Raw genomic sequence first — 14,834 nt, 5'->3', positions numbered from 1 at the left:
TCTCTGACTGTTTAATTGACACAATCTTTCGGCTGTATGGACAAAAAAAAAAAAAAAAAACAAGCAAAAAATTCCAGCTGAGCACTCCCATATTGTAAAGCGATTGTCTTCTGGTCATTTCTATAGATTTGTTTGTCCATAATGCCAGATTTTCTTTGAACCGCATCTGCAAATTGGGAGCTCGATGCACTTTATCTAAAACTGACACTTGCGTGCCGGCTTGATTAGAGGGATATTATCTGTTCCACTATTGAAGGGGATTACAATAATCCCCTTTATTCTTCACTTTATAACCTCTTGTTCTGTGACACCTCTGGGGAGCAGGTCACATCAAGTGGTCGTCATGGTGATGGAATCGTTAGATACCTGAGTTGGGTATTGGCTGCGAGCCGAGTGGACCTGAGCCAACCTGGGGAGGACTTGACTCGGGGTTTACCGACCACTGCAGTTGGACACAGCAAGGACAGCAGACACAGAGAAGAGGCTTTAAACTTTATTTTCCATCATGCCCCGAAAAAGTGACATGGCGAAAATGGAGGATGGTGAGTTCAACGGCACAGCTTCCAATTTATCATGATCCAAAATATCATTTGTTTCATCGTGCAAAAGAAAGATATTTTCACTGGACTTGTGATGTGTGAGGTTTGATATGCGATAGTAGAGAGTGGAGTTATAATTTGTGATTTTGAGACGCTTGGGAAGAGTTTATTGGCAGAAACAGATTGGTGATCACTCCCGGGAAAAAGGGAACAGACTGTTCTGTGTCATGCTTCACAGAACACACTGACTCAAAAATCCTAAATTCTTCTGCAACTGTCGCCTATACATTAATCTAATTGTATGATTTTCTTACTATTAGCTGAAAAAACATGGTTTATAGAAATGAATAAAGCTGTAGCTGCATGTTTTGGTAAACAAACTCTTCATGTGTTCATGTCTGTTGGCCTGGTTTGGCGTTTGATAAGTGTGATGCCTTGTTTTTGTGCTTTTCCTCAGTTGGGATAGAGATAGACGGGGACGTAAGTGACAGTGATGGTAAGTGAATATTCACACAGTCAGTCAAAAACAGCTTTTGATTTTGATTTTTGTTTATTTGTACGTTTAACCCAGTGGGTCTACTTACCCTCATTGCTCAGTGATACACTCCTTTTACAGCGTTTTTCCGGATGCCTTTTCTACATTATTGTGTTTGCCCATAGACATAAAGTATGTGCACCTTGAGTACTTACCCTATATTCTTGTTCATTCATCAAGTATTTAAGGCTGATCAATGTACGCAAACACTCCTGTTGCCCTGATGAGGACCCACGGACTGAAAGTGGCAGGTTTTTTTTTTTTATATTGGTTGTTTTTAATTTGTTAGGAGAGAGGGGGAATGCATAATGAATCATTCTTGCATCGTGGCTACGAGTGTGCAACTGCCTTCCTTCACACTTGGATTTCCTGCCAAATTAAAAACAACCACTATCAAATAAAACCAGCCAGTTAATTTGTTTATATATTATGTGAAATAAATGATTTTCACCCAAACCACATCCTGTCGCAAGAGTGCCTGGAGTTCTGTCTAGATTTGCATGAAGTGTTTGATGTGATTTCAATTTCATGTATTTTAACTAGCTCTAATGGATGGTGTCCATTTTAACTTTCAAAGAATCAAATGTGGGGTGTGTATTTAGTTATATGCATGAAAGAACATGTGTGTGTGTGTGTTTGTGTGTGCGTTTGCTCTGCATATAGATGGTGCCGCTAAGAAGAAAAAGAAACAGGCAGCTGGTAAAGGAGGTGCAAAGGGCCGAGGTAAAGGCAAAAAAGCAGCCAGCGATGAGGAGGAGGAGGAGGAAGATGAAGACGAAGATGAGGCCCCCAGGCCACGCAGGGGAGGAAACAGAAGGAGGCGGGCCAAGGCACGTAATGGCGATGAGGACGAGGATAGTGAAAACGATTCTCCGAAGAGGAAGCGGGGAGCAGCCGCGAGGAAGAAAGGAGGCAAGGATCAGGACAGCGGGGATGAGAAAGGAGGCAAGGGAAAGAAGCGTGGAGGGAAAGACGAGGAAGACAGCAAGGGCAAGAAAGGAGATGCCAAGGGGAAGGACGCTGGGAAGGACAAGGGGAAGGACAGTGACAAGAAGAAGAAGAAGGGTGGCAGGTATGCCAGACAAGGTTAAATCACCTGAAAAAAACTGATTGTGTGTCTGAATTTCTGGAGTTTATAATTACCTACTCCCCCAACTCATCCTTGATAACAATACTTTCAAATCAGAATTAAAATGAATTAATTTAGTGGGAAAATAGTGTTTTGGCCTTAAAGGAATACTCCAACATTTTGGGCAAAACACGATTTTTCCGTCTCACCCAGACTGAGACAAGACATTGGATACCATTTTCATCTCTGTGCATCCAGTGGTTTGTTTGTCCCTTTGTCTCAGTGAATCAATCAAAGGGTGTTATGCCCAAAACGTTGGAGCATTCCTTTAAGTAGAGGAAAGGTCATGAGGTTAACAAGTGGACAGGATTCACTCACTGAGGAGCAGGAACGTGCTCAACAAATGTCACAGCAATCCACCCAATACATTTTGCAATGTGTTGCCGTGGAATAAAGCTTTGAAAGCTTTGCAGGGTATCACTGACGACTTTCAAATGAACACTGTGCATACATACCTTACTGATACACATAACACTGAAGGACAATATGGACTTTGAATGCCATGCAAAGAGACAATGCATTCAGCGCAGATGTAGCTGTGTATCAAAGTGTAATGAGCGACCAGAAGCAAGTCAGTCCACTTCATCGTGAGAAGTTTGTAGCGCATCAAATGAAAAGGCTGAAATACTTCTGCTTACTTCAACAATTTCCGCTATTTCATCTTTTCCACCCTCTTTTTCCCCCTTCACCTCTGCTCTCGTCCTTTTCTCTCCAGTTCGTCTGACTCCGGCTCCAACGCCGAGGAAGAAGAGTCCATGTCAGAGGGAGAGATGGCCGCGCTGATGGAGGAGGTGGAGGAGAAGAAGAAACTGATTGCCAACATGAGGAACAAGCCATGGAGGATGAGACGGAAGCTCACACACCTGAAGTAATCTTTCACCCGTCCCATTTTCTGGCTTAGGACAAACAATGTTAGCCTTAGTCCAGGTCTTCATTTGAAGCCTTTAGATGAACCAAATATACATGACTGTAAAAGTCCAGACAAATCACTTGGAGAATGTATTTTCCACACTAAAAAAAATACAAATCTCCCTAAACTTTGTCATCTGAACACTTAGATTGGATTTCATTTGGTTCTTTATCAAAGGGTTTCATTGTCAACAGTTGGTGTTGACAGGATCCCTCAAATCTGCAAAGTAACAATCCCGTTCATTTTGACCTAAGAAGCACACATGATCTAAGATATAGTTTTGAGACCTATCATGATATACATATGGGTGTAGAATAAATCCATTGTCTCACTTGTTACCATCATCTCTTTTCAGGGAGGCTCAACAATTTGTGGATAAGTTTGAAGGAGCTTTGGGCAAAGGAAAAGGCAGGAAGTGGTACGCCTACAAAGTGATGATGACCAAGGTTCGAATCTAAGGACACAGAGTACCTTTCTCTGCTTTGTGCTTGCATTTGTGTTTGTGTGTGTGTGTGTGTGGTTGAGGTTGTTTTTTATTTTTTTTGGGAACTTCAATTTTGGACCTCTTTTTAATCTCAGAAATGGATCAAGTTCCAAAGGGATTTTGAGAATTTCAGAACGGCTTGCATCCCCTGGGAGCGGAAGATAAAAGAGGTGGAAAGTAAGTCGTGTTTACAAACAGCCCGGTTTGCATGCGTCTGAACAGCACCACCTAGTGGACACATGCTGTACCTGAAATCTTATTGAACATCCCCCAGGTCACTTCGGTTCATCTGTGGCATCTTACTTTATCTTTCTGCGCTGGATGTACGGCATGAACCTCGTCCTGTTTGGTTTCACCTTCGGCCTTGTGGTCATCCCAGAGGTGAAAATCACTCTTTTGACTTAAAAAGATATTCCTGTCAAACAGCGACACAACATGATGACATTATGATTCCCCTGAACTGAGAATTGAACTGAATTGATTTTCTTCAGGTTCTTATGGGCCTTCCTTACGGGTCCATTCCGAGAAAGACTGTTCCCAGAGATGAGCAGGACACCGCTCAGGACTACTCTGTCCTCATGGACTTCAACGTGAGTCAAATATGAATGGCATGCAGTTACTTGGCTGAATTATATATTATTTTAAAAATGTGTCATAAGCCTGACTGTCTCTGTCACCCAGTACCAGACATCAGGGAAACTGCCACATGGGAATTATATTACACATTATACATTATGATTAGACATCTATTGTACATACACTTCTATTTTATGAATATTTTGCAGATATATTTAGTCTATGCAAAGATTTATAGCTATTCTATAGATATATTTTAATGTTTTTGATTACCCTTATAGGGTATGCAAAGGTTATTTATCTATCTAGATGAAATAGCATTGAATTTATTTATTTATTTATTTTTGTACTTTTCTTCTGTTTCCCTGTTGTTGCATTGTCTGTTGTCCTTTATACAACATGTTCAAAATAAATAAATAAATAATAAATTAAAAAATAATAATAAAATAATCTATCAATTCCTATTCAGATATACCAGATTTACATAACAATGACTATTTTTATTTCAGGGATACTGCAAATATTCGGTCCTTTTCTATGGATATTACAACGACGAGAGGACTATTGGCTTGCTGAAGTTCAGGCTGCCCTTGTCTTACCTCATGGTGGGGATCGGCACCTTCGGCTACAGCCTGATGGTTGTGATCCGCACGTGAGTCTGCAGCAACATCACGCTGCCCTTAGACCACTCAGGGATCGAGCTTTGTAACGGTGCCTTTCATGGATATTAACCGTCACACAAGTTCAAGAGCAAAACTAATCACCCAAGGAACGTCTGCCCTAAGGACGCTGATATGACAAGTTGTTTTATTAAATGTTTTAGGTCAGTTAGGTTTTTGTATTGTAACAACTTCTAGTGTGAAGTAAATTACAGTGAAATTAAATTATTCCTCATTTTGCTGAGGATGTCCTGGTCCTCAAACCCCACTTCAACAAGCACTGGTACAGATATCAAGACTTGGTTTCTGTGTCTGGCGTTCTGTATGTGTTCATTTAATCTGCTTTGGTGGTTAGAATGGCTAAGAACGCAGATGTTGGCGGTGGCGACGGAGAGGACGGGGAGTTCACCTTTTCCTGGAAAATGTTCACGAGCTGGGATTACCTCATCGGCAACGCAGAGACCGCCGATAACAAGTACGCCTCCATCACCACCAGCTTCAAGGTAACCATGGAAATGATAAGTTAATTCTCTTCTCAGAAAAAAAATGGGTGTAAGCCGGTCACTATGTTTCTCATTTTCATTTCATTCATTTTCATTGATTTTGCACATTTCAGAGCAAGTTTACAAAGTGGCCTTCACAATAAAAAAGAGATAATAATGCCAATAGCAAAACCAATATAATAAAATAAACAAATAAAAGAGAACAGTATCACTAGTGACCACAAAAACTTTCAATTTATTAACCCTCTTGGTACTTTCTACCCTTGGGGTCAGTTTGACATCAGCAATTTAAATCTCCAGAAAAAGATTACAATAATAATTTATGTGTCATGTACTTTATGTTTCTTGTTAACCACCTAAATAGCTCTTTAAATAAAACATAATTTCAGGTGTACCCAGAAAAAAAATCATTAAATATGAAGCAAAAAATGATGTTAATGATGTATTTAGAGACACTGAACGGGGTCAAACTGACCACCAAGGTAATAGGACGGTTAATTCTGTAACTTTTTTTTTGTCAAGAACAGGAGTCCATCGTGGATGAGCAGGAGAACCAGAAGGATGAGAACATCCACCTGAGGAGGTTTCTGAGGGTCCTGGCCAACGTCATGATCACCTGCAGCCTGGGTGGGAGCGGCTACCTCATCTACTTTGTGGTGAAGAGGTCGCAGGAGTTCGCCACCAGGGACGACCTCAGCTGGTACGAGAAGAACGAGGTAACAGTCCACTCAGAGAACGGAAGCTGTTAACACCGCCTCTGACTACTATTAGTATTTCTAACACTCATTCTAATGCTGCTACTACAAATACTATTGAATCACTGCTACTAATCGACTTTTTCTGCTCTCCTGCCAAGAAAAAAAACCCCAAAACAACCTCTAATCATCTTATCATCAGTGACTCTCAACTTTTTTCAACAATGTACCCTTTTGAAATATATTTTCAGCCAAATACCGCCTGACCACTGCCAAAAAAAAAAAAAAAAAAAAAAAAGTCTACTAAGAAGTCCAATCCAGCTCCATCAGTGTTTGAAATAACAACCTAATACTGAAGAGATTTTGTTGGCTCTGTTTTTGCTTCTTTTTGGCTTTTTTCTCCTTGCTTTCAGCTGTATTGGTGTTAGGTTTTAATCACAAGCCCATTGTTTGGATTTTTGTCTTGGCTTAATGAACAAACATCCTCGCTCGACAACCACGAGAGCAGATTCAAACCACAAACACACACATTTGAAACGTAAAGGAAACCCGGAACGACTGAATATCAAATGTGTTTCATCAAATTTACATTTACTTTTTAAAAAAAATTGAACTTATTATTGCATCACCTGATTGTTTTAGGAATTGCGCATGACTGTTATTTTTAAATCAACATTTGAAAAAAAACTCATATACTCCCTTGCAGTACTACCACGTTCCCCTTCTGAGAATTGAAATCTTCTAAAAAATATTGTTCTTCTTAAAGGCAGTCAACTGAACGACTACTTTTTCTAAAACCCTATTTTAACTTTATTGTTTCACCCACCACTTTGTGAAACCTGAAAGCTAAAAGCAGGAGTAGTGAAAATGGCCTGAAGTTATTATGAGCCAACGGGTTCCAAATTAGGCCTCTGGAGGAAAAGGCTGACTTGTTGCAGGATTATTAAAATAACAGCCTGAAGTGAAGCTGCCAACAGAGATTAGAGACCTTTAAAAATGCAATCTTATGGACTACTGCTGCTCCACTTCCTCTGGCTTCATGAAAATGTGTGAAACTGTCTGAGATGATTTCAGTTACATGGGAAACATCATCCTTGCCATTATTCTATCATCATAAATTATCATAAATAATTTTGAAGTATTAGAATTGTTTAAAATTAAGTTAGTTAGAGACAGATCTAGCAGTTAAAGGGCTCTCTTTAACTTTAAATCAAGTGGATTGAGGACATAATTATTAAGTTGCTGGAACTGGCAGTGACCTAGATGAGTGTAACCCAGATTTAGTGTCACGGTTGGTTATTATTTATTCAAACAAAAGGCCAGTGGAGGGAGCTAGAGGGCCACAGCGTATGGTTAGTGCATTTGTTACAGTTTTTTCTGAATGTTTAAACACTAAAAGTGATTCTTGAAGGACAGTTTCTGAAAGTATGAACACTTGCATTTGTAATTTTATAACACACACACTGTAAACACAACTCACTGCTTTACACCCAGTTTGCAAATTAATAACCCCCCCTTTGGCAAATCTGCAATCACTGGTATCTAAATCGCCACACTACTTTGCCAGCTGCCTTTCCACATTTACACATGTGAAAACACTTTTACATAAATAATACGTTTGCTTGAAAAAAGGGCCTGAGTCTCAGGTAAACATCTGGTTTGGACAACAATGGAGGCCAGTGTTGGACAGAGAGGAGGAGGGGTGAAGATGAGGAGGAGGAAGCGGAGGATGAGCAGGTGAAGAAGTAAAAAAAGTAAAGAAGCAAAAAAGAAAAAAGGTTGTTTTTCATTTCTACTATCAGTGCGTAGTTTGTGCAGTTTTTAAAAGAGTTTGAAGAGTTTTGCAAGACGTGTTCGCTTTTGCAAGAGATGTATAATGTTTTATAGGTTGGCTGTGAGGTTTTGTGGTGGATGTGCAGAGTATTGCAAAAATAGCCGATAGTTTCAAAGATAGTGCCTAAGCAATCAGAAAAAACTGTAAAACAGAAGGTGAGGGGTGGAGGTAGAGTTGGGGACAGTTACTGAGCTGGAAACTGCGTCTTGCGGTGGCAGAGAAGAAGAAAAGTTGGTGACCGGTGTAGTGGAGTGTGCAAATAGTCATGCACATGGGCTAAACAGAGCAAGCAAAGCCTCCTGAAGCTATTCCATTGCTGTAAGGCCATCAATAAGACAATATTTCCATTCCATCTATGACTTGCTCTCATGGCTCCATTAACAGACCTATCACAAGCCTATATAAGTGTAAAAACATCATAACAAGGTTTTATTTGTTGTAATGTGAAGATGTTATTTGTCATTTTCGCCCAGCTGGAGATCATTATGTCCCTCCTGGGCCTGGTGTGTCCTCCTCTGTTTGAGACCATCGCGGAGCTGGAGGACTACCATCCTCGAATCGCCCTGAAGTGGCAGCTGGGACGCATCTTCGCCCTCTTCCTGGGAAACCTCTACACTTTTCTCTTTGCCCTGTTCGATGAGGTCAACAGCAAGGTATGTAGTAAGAAGTGTGTATGTCCCATCTGCAGGACAGTTACTTGATAGTTTTAACACTTGCCACAGGTGATGGTGGCTTTGCTAAAACCTGTCAGGCAGTTGTGGCAGTAACAGGTTCTCCATGACTTTTTCAAATAAAAGACACTCCGCCTATTTTCCCAGTGGGATCATGTTTTTGTGTGTCATTTTAATCAGAATCAGAATCAGAGATGCTTTATTGATCTATGAGGGGAAACTGGGTCAGTTGCAGTTGCACAATTCTCAGAAGAGAAGAATTAAATTACAAGAAACTGAAAGAAATAAGGAATATGAAAATATGTGCCTTACAATTAAAAAAACGTATGTGCATTAGACGCATTAAGTCTCAAAGCTAATGAAGATCATACAGTGAAGATTCACTCTCTGCCACCCTCTCTCAGCCGAAGCATTTACTATGTTTCATAAAATGTTGAATAATAAGTTAAAGCAAAGTTCAGGTCCACCAAGCTCTGAGTTTTGTGTTTGTTTCTGTCTCTGGTATTTACAAAAAGCCGATTTGGGTGGCGTGTTGTTTTGGTACATGTTAAACAGCAGTCTTAGTAAAAACGATGATCACTGATAACACGACATCGCCGTGTGTCTTTTAGTTGGAAGAAGAGGAGTCCATTAAAAATGCCTCGTACGCCGCTGCGTTGCAGTATGCTTATAACTTCTCACTCACCACCAACGACTCCAGTGCCACGCCACCACCCATGGACCCCCGAGATGTCATCAGGGGACCCTGCTGGGAGACCGCTGTCGGCATCGTAATGAACAAAAAAATTAATTTACACTCCTACATCTTGACTATCTATCTATCTATCTATTTATCTATCTAACTATCTAGTCTGCCAGCCTGTGTTGCCTCCATTCATTTTGGATTGGTGCAGTCTAAATTTTGGAGTTTATATAATAGATAGATAGATAGATAGATTCCCAGTTTGGGATAAATAAAGTAAATCTATCTATCATATAACATTTTGATATGTGTAAAGCTAGAACTAAAAAGCTAAGCCATGCATTCTAGTTTACTGTCATTCTTATATTACCTCCACCAACACAGAGCAATTGTCCAATTTACTGTTACACCAAATTGCATCATTACCATCAGTTGAATTAATTTCTTGAAAATGTACCCCAAAGATTCAGAATGACATCTCCTTTAGTTGCACAGTTATAGCTAAAACCAACGAGTGTCGAATGGCAGATCAAATCGCAGCCCTAAAATGTAATTGGTTTCTTGGCCCGAAGCCTAGCTCTGCACTTCATGGTGGTACTTACCCATCTTATTGCTGTTCATGTTTCAGGAGTTTGTGAAGCTGACAGTGTCAGACATCCAAGTCACGTACCTGACCATCCTAATCGGTGACTTTGCCAGGGCTCTCATTGTTCGCTTCCTTAACTACTGCTGGTGCTGGGACCTGGAGGCCGGATTTGTAAGCCACTCGCTGTCATTAACATCATTTTTGGTTCCCAGCTGAATTAAACAGGATCTTTACTGTTTGCTAGGGCTACACTTCACTTCTAGCGCTTCTAGGTATGTTGTTGTCACCTAACTGAATATGAAACCGTCTTTACAGCCATCATATGCAGAGTTTGATATCAGCGGCAATGTCCTTGGCTTGGTCTTCAATCAAGGAATGATCTGGTAGGAACTTTTCTTTATGTGCAGTAAGTACACCTTGACTTGGCTGAGACAAGATGCTTGATACCATTTTCACCTCTGTACGTCCAGCAGTTCAGTTCCTATGGGTAGCTTTTTATGTTAGCTTAGCATAAAGACTTGAAGTCTATGGGAGTCATTAGCCTAGCTCCGTCAAAGTGACAAAATAAACCTTACAGCCACTCTGAAGCTGTCTTATTTAGACAGTGTATCATGTGGATTTGAAATATTAAAGGCATGTGATTTGATTTTTTTTATTTTTTATACTATGTTATGTCACATTTTGTCATGGCAATCTGGCCAAACACCAAACTGAGAAATGTCATAGTTCACGCAGGAGCCCCTGACGTGTCACTGACATGTCACTGTGTTTCAGGATGGGGGCATTCTACGCCCCTGGGCTGGTGGGCATAAACGTGCTTCGCCTCCTCACCTCCATGTACTACCAGTGCTGGGCGGTGATGTCCACCAACGTCCCCCATGAAAGAGTCTTCAAGGCCTCCAAGTCCAACAACTTCTACATGGGTCTGCTCCTGCTCATCCTCTTCCTCAGTCTCTTACCTGTAGTCTACACCATCATGACTCTGCCCCCTTCCTTTGACTGTGGACCCTTCAGGTAATAATAATAGTAATAATAATAACAGCAACAACAACTACAACAATAATAATGATAACAATGATCATCATACTAATAATCTAAATGTTAACAATAATGATAATAGAATAATAATTAATAAAAGATACTAATCCAAAAATTTTAAAAGATTTAAGAAAGCATGTTTCAAACACAGTCGTATCCGCTATAAAATCCAAAAATACGATGCATACAAATAACAGACAGGAATTGAAAGTAGGATTTAAGATGAAACAGTGTGTTATGGGTAAAACCAAATTATATAAAGATCACTGCATAAAAAAATTTACTTTAAGATGTGGTTTAAAAAGTTACACTGATTAGGAAGCATGACCATACTTAGAAATCAGCATCAGACCGCTCAATATCATCCACACGCAATCATGACACACACACACACACACACACACACACACACTCTCTCATTGGATTGTATTTGATGTCTGCAGTGGGAAGCAAAAGATGTTTGATGTGATCATTGAAACTATTGATCTGGACCTGCCGGCCTTCATGGGAACACTCTTCAGCTATGCAGCCAACCCCGGCCTCATCATACCCGCTGTGCTACTCATGGTGTGAGTATAGATGTGGCACGCTGGCTCACATGCACATGTGTGCACGTGCGTGAGCCCACATGCATGCAGCCGTGAGCCTTTGAACCTGAGATGAACCTTCTAATTTAAATACATTGTTTTAGTCTCTCTTGCCCACTTATGAATTAATTTTACTGAATTTTCCTTATTTGTACTACTGTTAGGCCAATGAGACACAGTGCAACTTACATGCAATTTGTTGCATGTTGTAGTTAATTTTTTAATGTTGCTATGGTGCCAAAATCACGTGGAACATTCCACTTGATGATGCAAACCCAGGCCTTGATTTTCATTGGATTGAACTCCAAAACATCTCAGTTGCATGCAACCAAATTGCATAATAAAGTTTCACACGTAACATCGGCCTTAGACCTATTTTTAGCACCTTTGCTATTTATTGATATTGATTATTGATTGCATTTGCACATGCATGTACACACACAAATGCATGATCACACACACACACACTCATGTTTTAACCAAATATTATTAAATATTCTTAAATATTCTCCACATCTCATGAGTTACTGCCTACAGAGAGTTTTATTTTGTCTCTTTGCACTACATGACACGTTCTGTTCTCTCCTGTGTTGCATCATGTGTGTCAGTGCAAGCAGCAAAACCTGAAACTGTAGATCCTGTGTGTCTCTACACCAACAAAACCAAGTCCATTCTGACGTCTTTCCTCACAGGCTGGCCATCTATTATCTGAAATCGACATCTGAGGCCTACAGTAACGCCAACTTGGAGCTGAAGAAGAAGATGCAGATGGTGAGTACAGAGAGCAGGAAAAAGTCTCTTCAGAAACTTCCATAATATTCATTCTACAGTACGCCAAAGCAACCACATAATTATATTCCACATAATAATTCAGCCAGATACTCGCTAAAAGCAAAACTTTAGTTCCACAGGTTGCATAGAACCTGAATTTGAGAACAGGGAGAGATGTGGGACCAAAAAAACAACAACAAAGACACAAAAAACAAAAGAGTCTTCTAAATCACTGTTTATACATAAGATTACACATAAAAATGGATAGAAACACACCTTCCTTTTCTCCCTAACTCTGTGGTGATTCTTTTCTTTATGTCTGTTTCTTTTTTTAATTTCTCTCGATCTTTCCCTCTCCCTGTTGCGGAGATGATAGGTTTGTCTCTGTGCTTTATTGTTTCCGTTCACCTGCCCAGGGACTACAGATGGAAATTAACTAGTAGCTAAATCTGGCACAAAGCATCCTTTGTCTTCATTTGAGATGAATAATTTTCTTTTACATGGTCCCTGATATAAATAAATGTATACTCTGCCCAGGCTCGAGATGAGGAGAAGAACCGGAGGAACAACACAGACAGCACCAATCAGGTCATGAAGGATCTGGAGGACCTGCTTCCCAACCGTTCCCTCATTCCTCCTGCCCCACCGGAGCCGGGTCAGTAACAAACTCCTGTGGAGCAGATTGTCCCCTGAAGCTCAACGAGGAGAACACAGCTCAACATTTGCGTGATTAGCAGTTTGAATCTTACTTGAGCTTAATGATAAATGTGTGTCAAGTGTTAAAAGTAAAGTTGAAGTCACATAGAGAAGTATTCTCTAATCTCAAGATGCTGCTGCTCTGCCATGGCCTTATTCCTTGGTACTCCTTCTGTATGTATTGAGTTTATGTTATGTAACAGTAGAATTTGCCTTATGTCAATACAGATTTTGAATTTAAAACTAAAGTGAGCATGGAGCCTCACCAGGATGTGAGCCTGTTTGCTGTTGGGTTGAGCTCATTCATTATGTTCTTTCCCTAAACAGAAAACAAACCAGAGCCGGATGCAAAGCCAGCAAAGTCAAAGGGTGGAAAAGGTGTTAACCTGCAGAAAGATGTATCTCTGGCATCGGCCAATCCCAACGCAGGAGGACCGGTGAACCGGCCCCCAGGCCCGAGGGGACCTGGTGGTCCGGGTGCAGGACCGGGGCGAGGCCGCGAGAGGGGAGGGCCGCCTCCGAGATAATGGAGTGAGAATGTGACAGAACAACCCTGCTGGCTGTGTTAATCCCTGAGAAAACACCTTACTATTTTACGACTGATATATTAATATATATTAACAGGCACATAAAGAAACAAACAGTGTAAAAATGTTCTTTTTGGTGAGGTGTTACAAATGTGGCGTTTCAGTCACAGGGGCGTTCATCAGTCCTGATGTCTCACCGGACATGAAATGATATCCTCCTTTACATCAACAACAGCATGAATTTCACCGAGAGATCATTTTTGAATAGATAAGCCCATAAGCAATGGTCCACAACAGTTTGTTGTAACAACGTGTGACAAAAAACTTAAAACTCCACAGAGAGATGATTTTTATTTAAGAGGAATTACTGTCATGTTTGTTCAGTGTTACAACAGGCAAGATAAATGGATGAGTGCCCGTTAGATATTAATCATTTAAGTTGGGTTGTAATATAACTTATGATATATATGACAAAGTAAACATTTTCATGTTGTTGCTGGTTTTGTAGATATTGGCCCCATTATCACATTCAAAAAGACCTGACTATCACTGAGTTAAATCATGTGTTTTGGATATGCGTGATCTCTGGTAATATCTGATGTCTGTTTTATCGACTGTCACACATCTGTAACTCAAGGCCTTCATTTTCCCTAATGTCAAAATTGACATTGTCTGTGATGGTATGACTGTGACTCTGAATAAAGTTTTAAATATTTTAATAACATCCTTGGTGGTGCTAATGCACAGACGCTCTGTCTAAGTTCATTTTGCTGCAGTCTCTTCCAAACTTATGTTTCCGAATTTGAAAAGAGAACAGAACTTCCCGTGCACAGTCAATATTTGCAGTCAGGTGCTGGCCATCTAGTTTAATTTAATTTAGTTATTTGCAGATTTGCACAAATGATGAAACTCAAAAGTAACTCTTCTCGAAGGAAAGAAAGAAACACATCAAGAACACAGTGACACTTCTGCCCTTTCCTGCATTTCTTGTACATAAGTGTGTTTGTCTGCTGTTTGCATAACAGAGAAAAATGTAGATTGTCAGGTTCGCCAGTGCACTTATTCAAGAGCGGCAGTGTGATGGTCATGTCATGATAGTCTTTAAGACTGAAACAGCTATAATTAGATGAATAAAGCTGGTGCTATGTGAGCGGTGGAGCTGCAAAAAAAGAAGACTCTGGCTTCTTTGTAAAGTGAACTGCAATAGCTGTTCTGGTTCCCTGTAATTGGAACAAAGGTATGCACACATTTTAAAAAAAACAAAGCAAAATTGAGTGTGAAACAAGTAATTTGCAACAAGTCTCAACTTACAGTTGTGACATAACCAGCCTAAGATACGATACAATCTCTGGTTGTCACCTTGCAGGAATGTCTACTTTGAGACTAGGGGCGAGAATTGGCCAGCTCCCTGC

General features: G+C 40.3%; 1 protein-coding gene across 1 annotated transcript; it reads left to right on the top strand.

Moving 5' to 3' along the window:
- Positions 1–467: 467 nt before the first annotated feature.
- tmc2a (transmembrane channel-like 2a) lies at positions 468–13,661 on the top strand. The gene is made up of 20 exons (XM_030065500.1): positions 468–542; positions 997–1,035; positions 1,738–2,146; positions 2,919–3,071; positions 3,469–3,559; positions 3,693–3,774; positions 3,872–3,978; positions 4,089–4,187; positions 4,683–4,825; positions 5,188–5,335; positions 5,863–6,051; positions 8,338–8,517; positions 9,147–9,305; positions 9,846–9,974; positions 10,119–10,186; positions 10,578–10,817; positions 11,285–11,410; positions 12,121–12,199; positions 12,737–12,854; positions 13,223–13,661. The coding sequence occupies exons 1-20, from the start codon at positions 506–508 to the stop codon at positions 13,420–13,422; spliced, it is 2,796 nt and encodes a 931-aa protein (XP_029921360.1). The 5' UTR covers positions 468–505; the 3' UTR covers positions 13,423–13,661.
- Positions 13,662–14,834: the final 1,173 nt, after the last annotated feature.

The sequence above is a fragment of the Myripristis murdjan genome, chromosome 12, assembly GCF_902150065.1.
Source record: "Myripristis murdjan chromosome 12, fMyrMur1.1, whole genome shotgun sequence".
In the NCBI taxonomy this organism is placed as follows: domain Eukaryota; kingdom Metazoa; phylum Chordata; class Actinopteri; order Holocentriformes; family Holocentridae; genus Myripristis; species Myripristis murdjan.
The sequence above is the reverse complement of the archived record's forward strand: the minus strand, read 5'-3'. Positions and strand labels throughout refer to the sequence as shown.

Excerpts from the sequence above, each read along its gene's own strand:
- tmc2a (XM_030065500.1), top strand. The coding sequence starts at position 506 with ATGCCCCGAAAAAGTGACATGGCGAAAATGGAGGATG. Across the intron at positions 4,188-4,682 it reads CTGTCCTCATGGACTTCAAC|GGATACTGCAAATATTCGGT; the intron begins GTGAGTCAAATA and ends TTTTTATTTCAG. Across the intron at positions 6,052-8,337 it reads GCTGGTACGAGAAGAACGAG|CTGGAGATCATTATGTCCCT; the intron begins GTAACAGTCCAC and ends ATTTTCGCCCAG.